Source organism: Asterias amurensis, chromosome 15 (assembly GCF_032118995.1).
Source record: "Asterias amurensis chromosome 15, ASM3211899v1".
NCBI classification, from domain to species: domain Eukaryota; kingdom Metazoa; phylum Echinodermata; class Asteroidea; order Forcipulatida; family Asteriidae; genus Asterias; species Asterias amurensis.
Window position 1 is genome coordinate 1,676,467 of NC_092662.1, and position 20,445 is coordinate 1,696,911.

The following is a 20,445-nucleotide window of genomic DNA, read 5'->3' on the forward strand; positions in this document are numbered from 1 at the left end:
TGAGAATAAACACGACATGGCAAAGGGGATATTGAGTACTCCATTAAGTGTGGATTACAGGTCTGTAGAAGAGGTCGGGGGTTAATAAGATGGGGGTATGATAAACAGCATGGATGAGGTAAGGGGTAAGTATCCAAGTAGAGAGGATTGCATGAGTGATGTGAATTTTCCTAAACAGTGAAATGGAGCAGTGTTCTCCCTTAACAATGGTCTGCTGGCTAAATGCCAGTTAAAACATCTGAGGTCCAGTCAGAATTCTCACAAAGTTAGTCCACTATTTTCACAAGTACACTAAATGTTGAATTTATCCAGGGGGGAAAGGGGACTGGAGTTTAATGATGAATGGGGTAGATGATAAACAACATCGATGAGGTACAGGGTAAGTATTCAAGTACAAAGGACTGCATGAGGGTTGGGCATTATGTTTATTTTCCTAATAAACAGTGAAGAAGGAACAACGTTCTCCCTTAACAATTGCAGGCATGTATTCTTCGTACTGGAAAGGGCACCAAGGCATATTCTCCTTTGTAAAGAGCACCCTATGAGGAACTTGTAAGTTTCTAACAAGGGCACCATGGCAATGACCTGGAGGCATAGAGGTAATTGATTGTGTTGCCTCCATGAAGTATCAGGCCTGCGGTGGTTTGTGGGCCAAATTTAGTTCAACCTGTTAAGGCACTTGAGGACCAGTCGGAATTCTCTCCGGAGTGGTCCAGCTGGCTATTTCAAAGTTGAAAAGCATCCCTAATTAATATGAATGAATGGACTATTGAAAAAGCTTGACCATGGCTTGACCGACTAGCGGACCAGTGCAATGGTCCTCCTGGCTAGTCACTTGAAATGTGCAAACCCTGTTAACCATGTCCAATCCGAACTATGAGCTGACCTGTACAAAAAGTCAACATACTTTGGTGCTTTTATGGTCATTAATCAATTAACTTCACTATGGTTGTTGTCATTCTTGTTAGCGAGCTTACAGCATCATAATAATAATAGTGGCTTCTTATATAGCGCTCAGGTTCATCACGCAGTGACGCTCATGACGCTTTATAAAAATGTTCGAGTAGCTAATACCAATCAATGACCCAACATTTTACCATCAACTTATCAAATGATTTTAATCATTTGATTGTAAGAAAGTTGATGGTAAACATAATAGGTTAAACGTCTCTGCCCTAGACTGCATTACTACACTAAACCCTACGACAAAAAAATGAAAGAAAGCAGAGCTGGATCTTGAAGTGCTGCGTCAAGATGTGACTTACGCAGAGATAATAAGACAAATGGAGGTCACTTGAGAGATAAAAAAGTGAATGATGAGGAGCAGAGGCAAGGGCATAATTTAAATAGTGTACGATTTACATCTCCATGGAAGCACAGTACTGGTTGGAAAGCAGTAAACGAGGGTTAGAGGTGTTGATAAGAGGGAAGCTTAAAGAAGAAGCAAGTAGGCACAGAAAAGAAATGGTATTTTATCAGTTTATTGTATCAAGTACAAGTACTGAGGCACAACGTGGGTCTTTCCTAGGTTTTTAACCTTTTGTGAGCGGATGCCTTTCTGCATCGGCGCTCCAATTAGAAAGGAAAAAGCGCAATACTGCAGGCGATGTAGTTCAACATGTACACTGGACCAGAAATTTGTGTTTAAAACCAGAATCAAAAGGAGGAATAATGCCCCGAGAACTGATGCAGTTTAATAATGTTTATTTGAAAAATTACAATGTACATGAAAGCACTAACAAATCTTATCTGCCTGAGGTATTATTTAAAACAAACTATAGATGGTTCCCTTTAGACTTTCTGATCTTCTATGAGAAATGAATGCCCTTAAGACTTTTTCACACTTAATTAGAATTTGGCCTTGCCATTTAGACCTAGGGTGAAGAACTTTGAGCAAGGTTATGGAAAGTTGGGACACCGGTTTTATAACACTCGGTCTTAAATGTGAAACAAGAAAGAAACTTGGAAAAGAGAGGAATTTTTTTAGCAGCAGTTCTTGGTTCTAGTCAGGAGAGGGAGCTGTAACCAGCACTATTTCCAAAGTCTAGTGCCCAGCGGGCACCATTCCTGCAAACCACGCGCACGCAGGACCGTGTTTCAGCCAACCAGAATACAGAACAAGCAAGAGGTGTATTATAATCTGTGATAGTACACTGATCGTTGGTCCTAACCCAGACCTCTTGGCAATTTATCACAGGAGCTCTCTGTTTTACAAATCAATAGAGGGCTATAAATACATCCTGAGACTCTCTAACAGTCTGCAAAGGTCAGGAGGCCACGTACATGTTCACACATCTCATCCTGTTTGAGAATTCGGGATTCTGTTTGTAGACAGTGCAGCAGAGGATCAACATAAATTGGCTGCTTGTATTGAGCAACATGTTGCTGTGAGCAGTATGGTACAAAAACGCTTATGTCCTGATCGGATAGTATTATGTAGCAGACACTTCAATTGGTGTTTAAGAAAAATTTCCATCATGGAAACCAAAATGGTTTAAGGACTATTCACAGCAAAATGTGCCTTACTAGATAGCCAAACAGGTGTGAGGGAATATGCCCATAACAACCGATATAATACCCATAGCAACCAGAGTACTATACCCATAGTTTCTTGGTACTTATACATTGATTTTAGTGTTTCGAATGGGAATTTGTTTGTAAATGTTGTTATAAAATAATGAAAATATTTAAAAACTTAGTTAAATTCTGGTTAAATTTATATACGATTGGGAATGAATTTTTTTTTCTTTCTGACATTTTGTAAATGTCTGACACACTGTCAAAATGATGAATCATACATGAAAGTGTCTTAAAGATGTATCATGCATAAAAGCTTCCATAAAAAACAGTCTGTAAAGAGATGTAGATCATCAGTTCAGGCAAAATATCACTGTCCATAATAGGAACCCCTACGGATGACTATTTTTTAGATTCAATCAAGGCCAGAGAACAGACAAAAAACGACACTCACATTATTCTGTCCATCAATGAAACAAAAACCAAATTTTCTCTCAATTGATAATAGTGTTAAAAACTGTATCTTGCATAAAAGTTCCCATAACAACTCTCTGCATGTTCAGACAAATTGAAACTTTCCGTAATAAGAAACCCTTAGGTATGAATATTTTCACATCCAATCAAGGCCAGACAATGTATACATGTACAAGAACGGCGCATATCATTCTGCCCATCAGGGAAACCGTTCACAACACCAATTTTCCTCAATTGACAACAGTGTCTAAAAAATGTATCTTGCATAATTTTTTTTTCCATAAAAACTGTCTGCGTGTTCAACGTTTCATAATTAGAAACCCTACGGATAAACATATTTTCAGATCCAATCGCACATTAATTTTACACGAATGTCTAAAATTATGTATCCTGCATAAAAGTTTCCATACAAACTGTCTGCATATTTAGGCAAATTATAACTTTTTCCATGATTAGAAACCATTTTAATGAATATTTTACGATCTAATCAAGGCCAGACGACGTCCAAGAAGACACACACATTAACACACACATTATTCTGTCTGTCAGTCCATTGTCGGTGAAACACTACACCAATTTTCCTCTATCCTGCCAACCGAGCATTATGCACTAGAACTCCTGACGTTGCAAATGTTCCTATCCAACCACAAAACACTGATTGAAAATAGCAATCATTCACTACACTATGCATAGGGAAGTCAATTATGAAAGAGGAGGGGGGGGGAGGTCAGTATGAATAAATGTATTAGAAATAACATATCAATAATGTATTCTTCTCAGCATAAGGAAAGTCAGGTAGTCTGAAATTACTTGTTAAAGAGTCTTGGCTAAGGATATTTCAGAATGAGTAGATTCATCACAAGGTTTACCTTTGAAAATAAGTTTAGAGAGAATAAAATGTAATCTTGATAATTTGTACTCCAAACTTCTTTTTGGATTTAAATTAGGGAGGCTTTTGCCAATTAAAGACAGATCTGTTGTATCCCATAATCAGGTATGATATTAGGTTTTTTGAAAATAAATAGGAATATATATGAATACTAGAACTGACCTAAATAAAGTATTATAATACATCATGATCATGTCAGGTGATTTAAATTACAATTTTCCAGAATTTTTCAAGGGCTAAACAATAATCTGAAAACAGACTTACAAAGAATACCATGCCCGATAATGTTAGTCAAAGTAGTTACTTCTCAAAGTAGTTACTTCGTGTGTGTGAATTGTTATTTACAAATAAAAATTGAAGAAAAAGAAGGGGAAAAAATATTTTTAAAATGAACCTTTGCAAATTTTGTGTGAAATGGACTGTAAAATTGTCCATTAGCAACTAAGCTCGTTTCAAAAAGTAATTGCATATTTTTACTACTTAACCTTTTTGCTGCAAGGACAGCATGGAATTTTCTTTTTAAAATCCCTGCACTTAAGTGGTTAATGGGCAATAAATTTTTGTTACTAACAAGATTTATTGAGCGAAAAATTGAAAAACAAAAATGTCAGAGGATGAGTGTAAAAAAGTGGAGCGATGATAACAACGCAAGAAGGTTAAATGTATTGGTTGAGGTGACAAATGTCATGTTATGCGTGATGAACCATACACCTACGTGTACATGAAATAAACCGGAGAACATTATTTTGGGCTTAATCTACTGGATGTGAGTGAGGAGGAAATAGCGAATAACACTGTTCCTAATTTTTGATGTGGCAATCGAAATGCGCTGACATTTGCATTATTTTTAGTATTTTCTTTTTAGGCTGGGGGGGGGGGGTGGAATTCAGATACAGGTTTTCCAAAAGACTTATTTTCAAAGAGAAATATTTCGCTAGTATAATGGTTCAAGTATGAACTTCGTCAACAGTAAGGTTTCAGAAAGAAATTCAGGACGTTTCTTTTTTTTTCATTACCAATCTTTAATTAGACCTTTTACAATTATATAGGAAATAGTATAGAGAGAGAGCCTTCTTGGAAGGCTTTTTGAATATTAATGATGGTAAACAGGAGTGCGTTTGGGCAACCCCAACCAAAATTTGTTTCGGTTGTTGGTCGTTGGTTCTGCTGTTCAGACTGAACGATAACCGAGTTGTGAGCTCGGTTACCCTTTTGGTTATGACGTCAGAAACAGTTTTTGGTTGGGGTCGCCAAAACGCACTCCAGGCCATTCTGTTAAAAGCTTCCTATAAAAAAAAAAAAACAGCAGCAGCTCAACACACTAGCCATCTGCTCCACCTTAAAAGGGTCTGACAAATCACCCCCCCCCCCCCCAAAAAAAATGTCAATTGAGGAAGGGGATGGGTCTGCATGCACCTAAGGGCATAATGTGCCTGTTTAAAAACTCCCACCAGGTTGCCAACTGTTTTGTTTCCACTATTGTTGCAATTACCAGAGCCTCCACACCGTAAACTCCGAAACACACTTCAGGCAATGTAGCAAAACGTGTGTGGATGTGTCAAACCATCTGAAACAACCAACTGGCTCTTTTCAGAAGCTTTTTGATGATTTGCCGCAATGCAGACAGCCTAACGACATTTCCTCATTCAGAACCAAGACGTCCATACGACCCAAATAAAAAACAACTGTTAAAACCCCAGGTACGTCACTGTTTGCCGAATGACGACAATTGAATCCGTGAAATGTCAATCACAATTATTGCCATCTGCAAGAGTAAACAACTCGCATTTTCGACGTCTTTTGATGAGAAAATTAAGCGCCAAACTTATAAATATCTTCCTTTAGGGGAATCAAGCCGAGACGTGCATCTTCCTCTGCTACGTAATTTCATTATCAGTTTATAAATATGTAAATATCAACAGCGAGTCCCTTATAACCATGGTAACCAATCTATATAAAACCTTATTATTTGCCCACTTGCACAGGTAATTTGATTCTAGATCTGTTTAAAAGTGTTTGATTTACAGGGAGAAAACAGAAATCCTAAGAGAATTTCTTTTTCACTGCTGCCACCATCTTGGTCAAGTTCTCTGTATCCAATAACAGTAATGAATACTGATATTCCATGCACAAAAAAGGAACCAGACTATTATACCTCGAAGCCTGCAGAATGTTTGCATTGCTTAGATCAAGATGGCCTTACCATGGCCAAGGTCTCTTCCTCCAGTTGTGTACAATACAGCAAAAAAACAACTCAACAATTTTGTATCATGATTGACAGCACCACAACCAATCCAGTCTAACTGACTCTGATGCTGCATTTTTTTTAAAGCAATGAGATGACTTGGCTTAAATAATTTCTTGTTCATGTATTTTTCCCTTTTTTATGAACAGAAAATGGAACAAAACACAAGTTTATTGAGACTAACTGTTCACAAAAGAGGGCCTCCAAGGTCAAATTCAGTTTTGTGTTGCACACATTTGCCAAAAGATAGAGTCCTTACAAAAAGTTAAGCGTCTAACAACAAGTTACAATTTGAACTTGTTGTTAGACACCATTTATGGTGTAACTAAAATGTAATTTTAGCTGCCACTTTCACGCAAAATTTGACACATGATCAAGCATAAAAACAAACGAGTGTGTACAATGTACAGACCAAACAGGAATTTTTGTGCCATTTAAAAGGTCAAATCCAAAGGCGAAAGCCATTTTGATTGATATCTACAAAATTCAGGGATAAACTAAAAATTCTCAGCACAAAAACATACGGACCATATATATCTGAAATGTGACGTCAATGGTTCTTGATTTTGACAAGGATTGCAACTGAAGTGTATCAAGCACAGTGACTTCTCTACCTATTGGAAAATAAGCAGATCACAAAACGGAGCTCGACGTTGGAGCCTTACTTTAATAGATAAAGGCAGAAGCCTTTGAATACTGATTCTTAAGAAACTTCCAGGTTATAAATTGAGTGAAGTACATGTAAATCCCTGATAAGTGTTTGTTTGTGGCTGTGAGTTTGCAAAAAAATAACCAAAGCTGGCTGTAAATGGCATCCAGATTTAACAAACTCCCACTCAACTAAATAAGGTCATTCTTATGGTCATATTTCATGCTTATCGTCAGGAGCACGTCGGGTAGGCGATTCGTTTGTGCCTTTTTACTCTATGCTTTGATGTTTCAAGTATGGGATTTAGCACACAATCATAGAGTATGCCAATAGGAAAGTAGGGCCACAATGGCTATCACAGATTTGTCTATTATTGTTTTAAAAAAACAAGCAATTCTCAACATTTTCAAAATGACTCCCATTGCTTCTTTAGAATATATCAACACTTCTTCAAATACAAATCTGTGATGGGCCTATAGCCAATATAATTCTCAAGACATAATCTGACTGTGACAAATATTTAAAGCTTACCTACAAAATATTTAAGATCCCCTTATACCAAGAAATGCACGTACTACAGACAACATGTTATAAAGCTGTACCTGGGGGACATAGTACGTCAATGGTCATACAACAAATCCATGGGTTCTTAATGGGCTGTACAAATATTCATAGTACAGCATGCACGGACCGTGCGACGTTCTCAAATAAGCATTTTTGAATATGCGGTAGTACGGTGATTGAAATTGGAGGCTCTGATCTCTTCCTTGATTGATCCTAGACGTCAAACGACTCTGCGGGTTGAAGTCCTAAGCTGTCACTATAATCTAATCACAGGCATTCCACTCCCGGAGCAGCGCTTGATAAACTTATACACTCTGGCCATTCCCTGTGTACAGAGTACGACCTCTTAGCATGCCTGGTTTAATTCCGCTAACTGCATCTCTAATAGGGGCAATTACTCTAGGAGTTTGCTATTAGAGAACCACAGCTCTGCCATTTGCTTTTTTGCCTTCTTGGGTTGCTTAATAAGGTATTGGTGAAAGCTATGGGGAGACGGTACGAATACCGTCGAATAACAATGTAGCGATATTTTGTCATCACTTTTTCCAGCTGCATGAAGGGGCGACTAATACGTTTATTTATTCAAGAGAAGCGGTTTTTCTCTCAAGAAATGAAGAGGAAAAGAAAACCTTCAATTTCGATCATTTCATAATGTTTTTGTTTGCTTTTTAAGCGAAATAACCAAAAAAGAAATAATACAAGTCGACTGTGAACAGTTGAATAAACCAAAATTTGCAGTTGATTTCTGCAAGAACTAAACAACGACCTTGCCCCCAAATGGACGAACCGGCGGTAAAATGGTTAAAACAATGCTGCTAAGCATCTGAAGCATCCTATATCCATATGTAGGACTCCTATATTAAATTTGGGGGCATCGCGGCAGTAGACATACTGTACATGGCAAAATAAAGGGCGACAAAACTATGTGACAGTAAACAGTATAACAGAAACTATGTTGAGTGGTACAGCTTAGGATTTTCCAAGTTATAAGAGTTCCAAGTAACACACTCTGCCACGACTTAAATTTAAATGAAAACAACCCTTCAGACGTATTTAAAACTAAAAGTAATTCTAGGCCATTACCCTGTCTCCAAGCTCTCTCGATATGTCCAGGTGTCTTTGGCAGCAGACGATGGCCTCGTCAAATTTCCCCAACACCTTCAGCGTGTTACCGAGGTTACCACTCGCTTTAGCTTCCCCGATGTGGTCCCCCAACGTGCTAATAGGGACAAGAAAAAAAGTGAAAATGACTGTTAAAATGTATACTAAAAGCAGTTAATCTGGAAAATATATTGATTGAAGGAATGGAAATTGGGATGAAAAACTGCACAAATTTAGAAGCCAGTTGATTTAGAAAATAGTACGTCAGTTAACGGAATTGAAATTAGAATGAAAAACTGTACAAATTCAGAGACCATTCGTAGACATTTGTGTTTGCATTTGAAGCACATTGCTGTGAGTGAGTGCATGGTCTCTTGATTTTAAAAACAAGCTATCAAATAAACGATTTATTGTTCTACATCTGGGTTTATTATCAACTTCGCCTACGTGCATCTTAATAAGATTGCCAATTGTAAAATACACAGTAAATTACACTAATCCTGTGTTGTTTTCTGAAAACATTTACTCTGTATTTCCAAGGTAGCCAACAAATGATAATATCTATTACATTCAGCTCTTTTTTTTAATGAATGGATTAACGTTGCTGTTCCCACGGCAACCGTTGCTTGGCAACCTGGCGTAACTTTTGAGTTGAATTGGATCAAATTCAATGGAAATGAGATTGGGTTTTTTCAGTGGATGACATTTTTGTTAAAATGAAAGAGCAGCCGAGGGTTCAAAAACACAATTTAATTGGCTCAAACAAATTGCAATCTTTGATTAAATTTGTTCTTTTAAAGCATTTGGCATAGTTCCTATTTTGTTTAACACACACTAGGCACAACTCCATGGCTCTGCTTAACGCCAGCTTCTGTGCTTGCGATCACCATTCTTACAGGAAAGATGCTAGAATTCTGCCATAAATGTAGCTGTGTAAGCGAAGAATGCCTGCTAACAGGCAGGAATTTTCCTGCTAAGCTGTGAACTACACACAACACATGGAATTCCTGTTTAAGTGTTAACAACAGTGTGAGCATAGAGTAAGGACAGAGTGTGAGTAATTGTTTAAGTGACATCTCACAGTTCATTAAACACATAATAAGTAGGTTTATGACCTGGCAAATAATAAACACTGCATGCCTGAAACGTCATATTTGAGAGGACAAGGTAATTTTTACTTTGCAAGGGGGCACTTTCATTGCAAATTCCTTGAGTCTATGAAAAACATTTACAGGGGGCCAGGGGCCTGTAGCCTCTGTATAATTGCAGGAGTGACACTATGTATGCATTACTTATACTTTGTAAACTTATCAGGGCAAATGCAGATTTTGATCTTTTCATAGATTAATCTTTGTTTGTTTTGTCGTAGTAAACAATAACCGGTAAATAGTATGTATAATGAGTACTAGTGTGTTAAAGGTAGGGTCATAGAATGCTTTTGTCAATGCATAAATGCTGATTAATTTATCTAGGCAAAATTATAAAGAAAGATCACATAAGAACATTTCGACTACAGAGTCTACTCGCTGAGAAAACATCAAAAGAAACGTCTTCACAAGAACATCAAATCCATCCTTGTTTAGCAGGTTCCAATCTCTGGTTGCAGCATTCCTGATGGACACCAACCAACAGAAAACTGAGAAATATTCAAATTTTTAGCGGGTAACAAAAGAAATAACAAGTATCCAAACCATATTACTTCAAAGGGAACAGTTACTCAAAGTAGTTTTATAAATCAACAGCTACAGTGCTCCTCACCAGTAAGTTTTTATGATCATTAATATTTTGAGAGCACTACTTGACCCTACATGTACCTTTAAAATAAATATAATGTTCAAAGTACACCATTATGAAGTGTATGATCTACATAATGATAATGATAAAGTGGTGTTACATATATGTGTTATACATTTGCACTGGCATACTGCATTGTTTTTAAACTGGGGGAGACTGGTATTGTTATATACGTAGCACCTTGTAAAGTTAGAACCACAAATGCTGTGGAATAATCTGAAGCCAAGGCAAACAAAACCCTTCTCTTATGAATTCAGAGAATTAATGAGTTCTTTGCATTTAACACAACCAACAGGACCAAAAGTTTCAAGTCCCATCCAAATGACAAAGCATTAACTGTAAAGTATCTTGCTCAAGGACTAACGAGTCAAGACCAGGACTTGAACCCACACTCTACTGATCAGAAGCAGGGCTCGAGTCCAGGCACTTGACTGCTCGGTCAGTGTACCAGACTGTTGGACAGGGCCGTTGGCATATATTTTACACAAATCTCTGAAAGCACTAAGTGCTTTTCAAGCATTGGTTAGAGGGTAAAACCGTACACTTTATCCCCACTGCAGTTATTACATGTACATCATTTGTTATTTATTTTTTATAAAAGGATGTGATCCCTGGCACTATAAAGTAATTTACAGCAATTAAAGGTTGAATGACTTCTGTCTGGCATCCCAACACTTAATTTTCTCCCTCCTTTTCATGAGGACTCTATCTATATTAGAAAATGAATGGATCACAAAACTAAACTTGACCTTGGAGCCCGTCTTTAAAAAGTACCCTAACAATGATTTCAAAATGGAAGTGTTGTCACTGAAGGAAGAGGGACCATCCCTCTTTAGAAATGAATTTCCAGACTGCAGATTGCGACATAACTCAGGGAGTGTACTGAAAGGTACGTTACATGGATGACTTGTCTCTTAGTGTTATATAAAAGGACACAAAATATCATAGTAATTCTATTGTGATCAAGAGAAATAACCTTGAGGCAAATGCACACATTTACAGGTAGGAAAAAGTATACATCGAAGCAAACATAATTTTGTACAGTGGGCAATGCCACATTAATGGGCAAAACAATTTAAAACTTTGTAAGAGAGGCATCTGAGAGTGAGACAAAAGTGAACATTTTGTCAGTCTTTTCCAGTACATTCCAAACTGTTCATGATTGTTCATTTCAATTTTTTATTAAATCTGTGACATTTAGAAATTACAAGGTTATTTGAATGCATGATCTTTTATAAATGATTTATTTAGCTTAAAATATTCTTTTAAATGTCATCGAAGCATACCCCTGAATTGCGACATAACTTTCAAAATATTACAATAATTATTAAAAGCTTTACAATAGAAAATACATAAAGAAAATATGATAAAATCTCAAAATAAAGATTGGTAGAAATGTAATTAAAACCAGAAAAATTGAGCATCAAAAACATTAAAATGATTTAAGGTGTTCAAGAGCTTGGTGAGGTAGGGCAAGGGGCTATTTTGGAATCAGAATTTTCTCAGATTTCTGCATTTCTGAGTGTTGGTGTCTCATTGCGAGTGCTGCAGCAAGAGATGCAGTTGATACCTGCTGTCACCTCGCAAAAAGTGAATGGATTAAAAATTCCCATTAAAAACACTGTAACAATTTGTTTGCTGTTTTCGTACCAAGTAGACACTGTATTTCACAAGTGACTTTCATTGTATCTTTCTGGAGCCGACAATTCCGCCTATCAATCAGAATTACCGCGAAAAAAAAAAAAAAACAATCTCCGACCTTACCTTTAAGAAATTCTACCTTGCAATTTGATGTAAGACTACAACAGAAAAGGGGAGTTTGAATGCTTGCATTTATTTTCCGATGGAGTCAAGGCAGAGAATAATCCTGTCAGCCTACCTGCAAGGACTGTTCGATTGCAAAGCTATTGACTCTACAAACCATCTCGGACTGATGGGGATTGACAAATACTAACGATCTCACCTGGGACTGTATTTGGCTCTCAATGGATGAATAGCATTAGCCAAGGTTGACCAAAATGGCAGGCATGACAGGACAAAGTCAAGTACTGGCAACTTTTCGACAAAAAACTTGAGTGATTTTTAGCAAGGTATTTTTGATCTTATGTCTGGTGCAGAGCAGCTAACATTTTCATCTTGCAACGTGGGAGATCTTGTTTAAAAAATCTGGGAGATAATCAGATTTATATTAAACGTATGTAGGGACAAAGTTTCTATAGATTGGTTTATTTTTTCAGGGAACTTTGTGCGGAATCAGGGAGAACTGTCAGCTCTGCTCATGTCTAACGGAGCATGTCTAACTGAGCACTGAAAACAACAATGTTACACTTGAACACCGTCACGGTACACAACAAGTTTCTACAAGGCTGGGCATTCATGTGGAAATAAATGTGGGATGTGGGAGGACAACCCAAGACTCAATCAGTTAGGGACTGAAATCCCAATCCACATGCAAGGCTCTAGGTCTGAGGTTGGATTTGAACCACATTCCGCGCAAAAGAAATGTAATAAAAAAATTTAGATGAGCCAACCCGATTCCCTTAAATGATTGATGCCCCCAGGCATTTCCCTGATATCAATATTCTCATTAGACTTTTCTCAGGCCTTCAATCATTTCCCTGAGACCATTTTTCTCATTAGACTTCTCTCAAGCCTCCCATCATTTCCCTGACACCATTATTCTCATTAGACTCCTCTCAGGCCTCTGATCATTTACAGACAGCATGTGTTTGCGCGTTCTGCACACACAGCCAAATCGGCACGTGCATGTCCTCATTGATGGGACTAATGATTCTTAGTGTTGCACCCATTATGCCAAACGCACTTACAACCTTCAATCGAGTAGGGACAAGAGAACATGAGCATGCAATCACGATGATGCTCAGTGCACACAGCTTGACTATTTGCAGCTTGGCAAGTACTGACTGGCTCGATGAATTTCTGATCTTTTATCAGTGTTTTTTTTCCCCCAATTCTATTATAATTTTCAGATACAGATTAAGGCACACTTTCCTGTTTTGAATGTAGTCAAAACTGCCATGCTTTATGTCACTCGATAAGCCACAATACATTAAGCCGGAGAGAAAATCAAATCTTGTTTGATGAGAAAGTATTGTTAATTTGTTTTTAAGCTTGGGCGATATCGATTTATTTTTTATTCACGATATATCGCCGACAATATATCGCGATATCCGATATAATCGCGATTAATTAAATTTGACATCATCAGTCTTCGAACTCCAAGTGAAAGTTGTAGAAGAGACAGTCATAGCATAAGAGAGGTGTTCTAATGACCTATTCTTCTGGTTTTACTCCAAACCTATGGGGTGCAAGATGTCTCAGCTAGCAAATACATTGCGATATTTAATCGATATCGCGATATATCGCGATATATCGATATTTCGATTAAAACCAAATCCATCCGATATCGAAATCGTTTCCAAATTAATATCGCGATATTCGATAATATCGTGGTATCGCCCAAGCTTATTTGTTTTGCATACAGAATTTTAAAAAACCTTAAAAAAAACGAGCATTTTTAGTTCAAAACGTGAAGAAAAGCAAGCGCTGAAAGAGTTGAGCAATTCATCATTGCATAAAAAATACATGTTCACAAAATGTGTTCGTACATGATGTAAGTGCTTTTGGACAGACTGTCAAATTCCCATTTAGCCGATTGTTTTTCTGATGCGTGCTCAAGTGTGTGTATTTTTTATGATAATCAACATATTGCAGAGCTCCAATTTTACAATGGACAATAGCCATGAGGCCAGTGATTTCAGCATCGAGCTGGTTAACTCAAAACGGGACAAGTCTGGTCGTCAATTCAACATCTTGTTCAAATGTTGAGCTTGAGTCTCATAAATTTCTTCCATTTCTGCTGAGTATCACCCAAAAAACAGAAAAGATCAATCTTTTCTTCTTGTCTGTTCAAACATATTATGTTTAGTTGATAATATAACTGTGCTCTCATTTTTATTCTAGTATCTTCTCACTTTGATTCTAATCTTTCTAATTTTAAATAATGTTAATAAATAAAATTCAGGTCAAGTAAAGACTCTGTGATATAGATTACGATGTACTATGTGCACATAACAGAATGATATTTTTTATGAAAACTATGAGAGAGTTGAAGGAGAATGAGCGAGTCCAGGCTTGTCCTGGCATAATTTGATTGTCATATTCTGTGTATGTTATGTAGCAGGTTGGTTTGTACTTGTAAGAAGTAGGCATTTTTTTTATGCTTAAGTTGCCATTCAGAAAAATCAATGTTTGAAAATGTCGATCTCTCTTTTCGAAATTTGATATGGTAGAAAAACTTTGGAACGGTGGCAAACATCCTCTTGTTGTTGTGGTTGACTGACCAGTTAACAAGTACACAACCGGACATTCCGATGTAAACTGGCACAGGTGTGCGTGTTTAAGATTATATCCTTAACTTATTTTGTTAATAATTTTGGGTCGAAAAAAGAAAAATTTATTACTAAAGTGGGACTTGAACCTGCGCTATCCTGATTCACATTTGGGTGCTCCACCAAATGAGCTGTGTGGCCCATGCTGTTTTATTGTTGTTCGGGGGTGCCAGTCGAAAGCCATTTGAACAAAGATATTGATAAAAAAAAAGGGAGACCGCTAATGTGGGACTATTTTATACGTTATTTGGTAGAATTCCGGCATATTAATCTGGAGCTTGCAGATTAAAGTCCATTTGGCCTTGATCAACCCAAACCTATTTTTAAAGGTACCCTGTCAGTTTCCCTTGTGGATTACATCAAAGGATCCATGCATTGACCACCATCTTTGATGAAGTGGCACACGTGAAAGGCTATCATTGGTCGAGGGTCGTTCGCAGCGCTTTTCCATTGTTTCATATCAAAGATGTTGGGCAATAACGTTATGTGCAATCCATCTTTACTGGACAAATTTAATTCTTGGATGTATTGTTTTTATAAACTACCCCTATGAATGCAAATGGTACCTTTGCACATTCCCTATGAATGAGAAAACAGCTATTTACCATGCCAGCGTCAAGTCATGCCTGTGGTACTCCAGCGCCCTCGTGTAGTCCTGCAGATAAAAATAGGCATTGCCCAACTGGCTGTAGATGGCGCTGAGTGTCCGTAGGTCGTCCGTTCCCACCTCTACGGCAGCTTCGAAGTACTGGACACCTGCTTTGCAGTTGCCTGCTTTGCACAGCCTCTCTCCTTCAAGGGCGAGCTCCATGCACGAAGCATCCATCTGTGAAGTAGAATCAGAATTCAGAAGGAGTTTTTAAAAATTCATTGATTCACTGACATAGGCGCACCCAGGACAGCTTGTACTCTAGAATTGAAAAAAAGGGCAGCAAAATTGGTTTATACATTGGATAAGAGCTGTTCATCTAAGCATCTTGAAGATGTTAATATGCGTGGAAGAATATACACTAGCACACAGCTGTGTTCAGCTTGCTTTGAGTCAATTGAACTACATTGTACATTATACATGTACATGTACATGTACATTAAAATGCCAAGGTGTACATAATTTACCTTTTATGAAACACAGATATCGAAAGTGCTGTACTTGTGTCGTATTATGTCGACTGATGAGCAGGAAATGCAGTTAGTTTCTTATTCATTGAATAAAAGTCACAGGAGAATTCGACAATTTGTTGCAGACTGACTTCAAGATATGCACTGTCTGAAACTGTCTTGTAATCGTGTATATCATCATACACTTTAATATTGTGTATGCACGCACAGGCCCAAGCTAGAAATAATTGTCAAGATTGTTGCGATAAATTTCCAGTGTGCTCTTCATTTAATATTCAACAAAGCTGTCAGCACTAGACGTGCCGGCTTTACTTTACTCTCAGGTAGATAAAAACCATGGAAACAATTGATACTTTTTGAGCAAAATAGCGAAATAATTATATGTGAGTCTCACTTAATTGGAAGTTTTAAAACACAAGTAGCAATCGCCAACAGTAAATCTGGTAACAGACATGCCATGGCCCATTGTAGGTATTCAAACAGTAGTTAATCAGGAGTGATCTTTTCCGCAGACGGTCAATAACAAAATGAGCACTGCTCACTGTTCGAGATGAAATTAAAAAAAGAAAACGGATCGGGAAGGGGCTGCTTTGTTTGCACTGCCGCCTAGGCACAGTGGATGCTCAATTATTAATCTCACTTTACAAGCTGACGATTGAAGATGGTGTGACACTGATAGAAAGCTGCAGTACAAACAGCTCTGCCCAATGGATTTGAAAATGAAAAAAAAAAAAGAGAGATTCTGGCAGATGTTTCTATTTATATAAGGAAATTTACTTATAAATTGAAGAAACTTTACCATTAACCTCTACTTAAACACTGATAGACTGGGTAGGCCTTCTGTCCATTATACATGATTTATAAACTAAAGTTCATCAACTCAGCAAATTGGAGTTCATTGATCGAGTTTGTTGTTTGCCAAAAAGAAGTGTTAATTTTCCAAGAATTTTTGTTTGATTTATTTATCTTTTCAAATTTAATTTAGTTTAAACAGAGAACATTTGCAATTAAAGACCCTGAGAGGGCAAGACAATTTTCATTTTTAAAAGGGGCACTTCCGCTGAAAAATCTATGGGAAACCTTTGAAGGGGCACCAGGGCCAAGAACAGTGGCAACATGGGCCATGGCCTTCATGTACAGTATGGAAATTGAGTTGAGTGAACAAAATCTAAATTTAAAGTATCGGGTTGTGATTCACACGTAATGGCACACGATTTGCACGTATCGGTTCGCAATTCACATTTATCGGTCCGCTGTGCTAGCCGGTGCATGAGGTGAACACTGCATGAAAAGTTAACTATAGTTCTCACCCCACTGTGATCAATTTAAGCTTGATGAAATGTGAGGACTTTAAAACCACACACAGCCTGACACCATGCTCATCACTACATAATGTACCATGTAGTGTGCAGTAAGTAATACCAAAATGTATCAATTAAGAATTAACCAATTGGAGAAAGAAGGAGAACCTGACTGGTCTTCTTCATGTTGTGTGTTGTTTATACTTGAATGAACTGACCTTTACACATGTACATGCATTTTGCTCGTAGTCAAGTACAAGGGGTAGATTAGTGTAGTGTTATCACTGCAAATTGAATAATGCATGCCATTGAAATTGGTATGCAGCAATTTTATCGGTATGCTCTTGCACTGGGTTTGTTTTAAAATTACACGTGTACATAATGTACACACATGCACAAAAATAAGCACATCAAATCTTGTTTACATTTACAATGATATTTTAATGTTAAATCATTATGTACACGTATGAAGAAAAGCACTTTAAAGCTTGTAGTGTGGGTTAAAAAAAAAGTAAAATTCTAAGTGATTTTATTGTTAACCTTTTTCACAACATGTTAAGCTTGTAGTAATCTATAATGAAATACTATGTACATGTACACTCAATGCTTTATGATTACTCGGGCCCAACTTCAGTGAAAGCTGCTCACCACAAAAAGCAGCTAAGCATATTATAACAAATATGCTCACCAGAAAGTTACCAACCACAATAACATTCAACATTGATTTGTGACTGGTGTCCCGCCCAATTATACTCAGCAAAATTTGTTCAGCTCTATGAAAGTGGACTAGTGCTCAGCTTCTTGCAAAATAATGATAAATGGCATTTAAAATTGTAAAGGTCAGAGCATTGCTAACAGTAAGAAACCATCCATGTACATGTACATTGTACACACACAGTATGAATACATAATTGTAAATGTAAACAGATCATGTGTACACAGATGGACTGAGCTTCTTACCAGCCAAGGAAATGTTTATAATGTATTCTATTCAGCTATGTGTTGCTGTGAAACATGTGTTAATCACAAAATCATACAGACAGAGATGCAACTGGCTTTTGAAAAACAAGTCTGAATTTAAGTCTTATGCTAAAAAATGTATTATGTCCTGATTTTGGTAAAGGTCAGGATTTTGGGTAAAGTGACCCAGGCCTCGGTCAGTGACATATTCAAAGTGAAGGCAGCTGGCGGTAGAAGAACTGGGGACCAAGTAAATTGGAGGAAATTAGTAAATTACTCAATAATAACAAAATAATGAAATGATAACAATGATGTACATTATATCCGGGCTCCAATTTGGGTGACAAATTAACAGGTCTAAAGAACTACAAAGCCAGATTTACACATGGTGCTACCGCAAAACTCACTTGTTGTACTCCCACCGTGCAAAGTTTCAAATTGTAGCTCAGCATTTTTACTAAAGCAGAATTAATTTTTACAAGACCAGAATCAAAATAAGAAAAGCCTATTAACCATGAGGAGTCGCATGTGACACATTGTGTCACATTTTTAGAACAACACTAAGGGAAGATTTACTTCACTCGTAGTTTCAATTACACAGTTTAACGATGACACTTGAAGCCGTAGTATCATACTATTAATACTGTATGTCAACAGAAAATTCAAAAGAGATGTGTGCACAGTAGACCCCGTTAATAAAGTTGGTACTTTTCCTGTGACCACTTCAAACCAACTTCCAATAAAGACACAACCATAGACTTTCTGGTGTGGTGTCTTAACAATTAAATTTCGGACAAATATGTTTAGCAAACTAATGATGCCAAAGTTTCTTCATGTTTATTTTTTAGAAATCAATCATCCAGCTCTCCTTTGTCAACACTGAATAAAATATGCTTTAGTTTGTCTCTAACAGTTGGTCCTCAACGCAAATAAACACTGCTCCTTTTTCAAATATACGCCCCGATGACTGAACTGCCAGAATTTGAGTTCGGTGCACTAGACCGCTCGGCCATGACATGCCACTGTTATTAGTAGTTGATGTTGACTCAAAATTATTTAGAATCTGACAAGAGTTCCATACCCTGGTGCGGAATACAGGCTCTAGATCGCCGAGCCACTAATCACTGGTAAAGACACTGGGCACTATTGGTAATTGTCAAAAACCAGTCTTCTCACAATTTTGGTGTATCTCAAAATATGCATAAAATAACAAACCTGTGAAAATTTGAGCTCAATTGGCCTTCGAAGTTGCAAGATATAAACTATGAAAGAAAAAACGTCCATGTCACACCAAGTTGTGTGCTTTCAGATGCTTAATTTCAAGACCTCAAAATCTAGTTCTGAGATCTTGAAATCCAATTTGTGGAAAATTACTTCTTTCTCAAAAACTAAGTCACTTCAGAGGGAGCCGTTTCTCACAATGTTTTGTACTATCAACCTCTCCCCATTACTCGTTACCAAGTAAGGTTCTATGCTAATAATTATTTTGAGTAATTAAATAGTGTTCACTGCCTTTAACTCTAACTACAGCTCTGTACACAAAATGTAGGTTTTACATTACAGTTGTGCAAAGGCTAACTCTATTGACAAATATTCAAGTCTATGGAAACATTTTGATGAGGCACCAAGGCCAAGACCAGGGGCAACAAAGGGCCATTGCCTCTGTTCTGTGGACTCCATGTTATTCCAGAACCAGGCCTATTATGATTTGTTGTTGAAAGGGCAAGGCCACCAGGGCATTTTCTCCTTGGTAAAGGGCACCTTACAAAGAAAATCAAGGGCACCAAGGAAATTAGTAGAGGGGCATGGAGGCAATCGCCTTAGCTGCCTGCGTGAAGTACAGACCTGCAGACCTGTACAGGACATGTTTGAGTTTCAAAGGAGATTTTACCAAGCAATTAGACCTTTATCATGGTGTGGCCATCTTGATTTTATTCCATTCCAACTCATGTAACCAAACTGAGGCTGGACGAAAAAATAGTCTGGTGCCATGATGTTTGCGCAATGAATGTTAGCATTCATTACTGTTATGGAAACAGGGAAAATGACCAAGATGGTGACAACGTGACAAAGATATTGTTGTGTGTTTAGCGCCATGGTCACGTTATCCTTTGTTTGCAATCCAGATAACACAGCATGTAGCACACACATAACATTTAACATGTTTTTCTTGAGATTGTTTTTCTTCAACCAATTTCATCATTGACTCACAGATGCACGCACACACTTTAGATTGTGGCACATCAATACTTTCCTTAGAGCAATTCTGCCAGTGTAGGAGCATCTTCGGTTTACACCACAAGATAAAACAGTTGTATACATAATGGACACAGGAAACCATGTATACGCAAGCACCACCCGAGGATCCTGCTGGTGGTTGCTGGTTATGAGATGGCCTCTACTCGCTGCGGCTAAATTAA

The 20,445-nt window shown here is 37.5% G+C and overlaps 1 protein-coding gene across 1 annotated transcript in view; it reads right to left on the reverse strand.

Moving 5' to 3' along the window:
- LOC139948099 (G-protein-signaling modulator 2-like) overlaps nucleotides 1-20,445 on the reverse strand; it is a 50,758-nt gene that overhangs the window by 28,178 nt on the left and 2,135 nt on the right. Inside the window, exons 2-3 of the mRNA XM_071946130.1 lie at nucleotides 15,251-15,471; nucleotides 8,422-8,557 (exon numbers count right to left, since the gene is read on the reverse strand). Coding sequence (XP_071802231.1) covers nucleotides 8,422-8,557; nucleotides 15,251-15,471 — 357 coding nt within the window. The remainder of the gene's footprint in view (nucleotides 1-8,421; nucleotides 8,558-15,250; nucleotides 15,472-20,445) is intronic.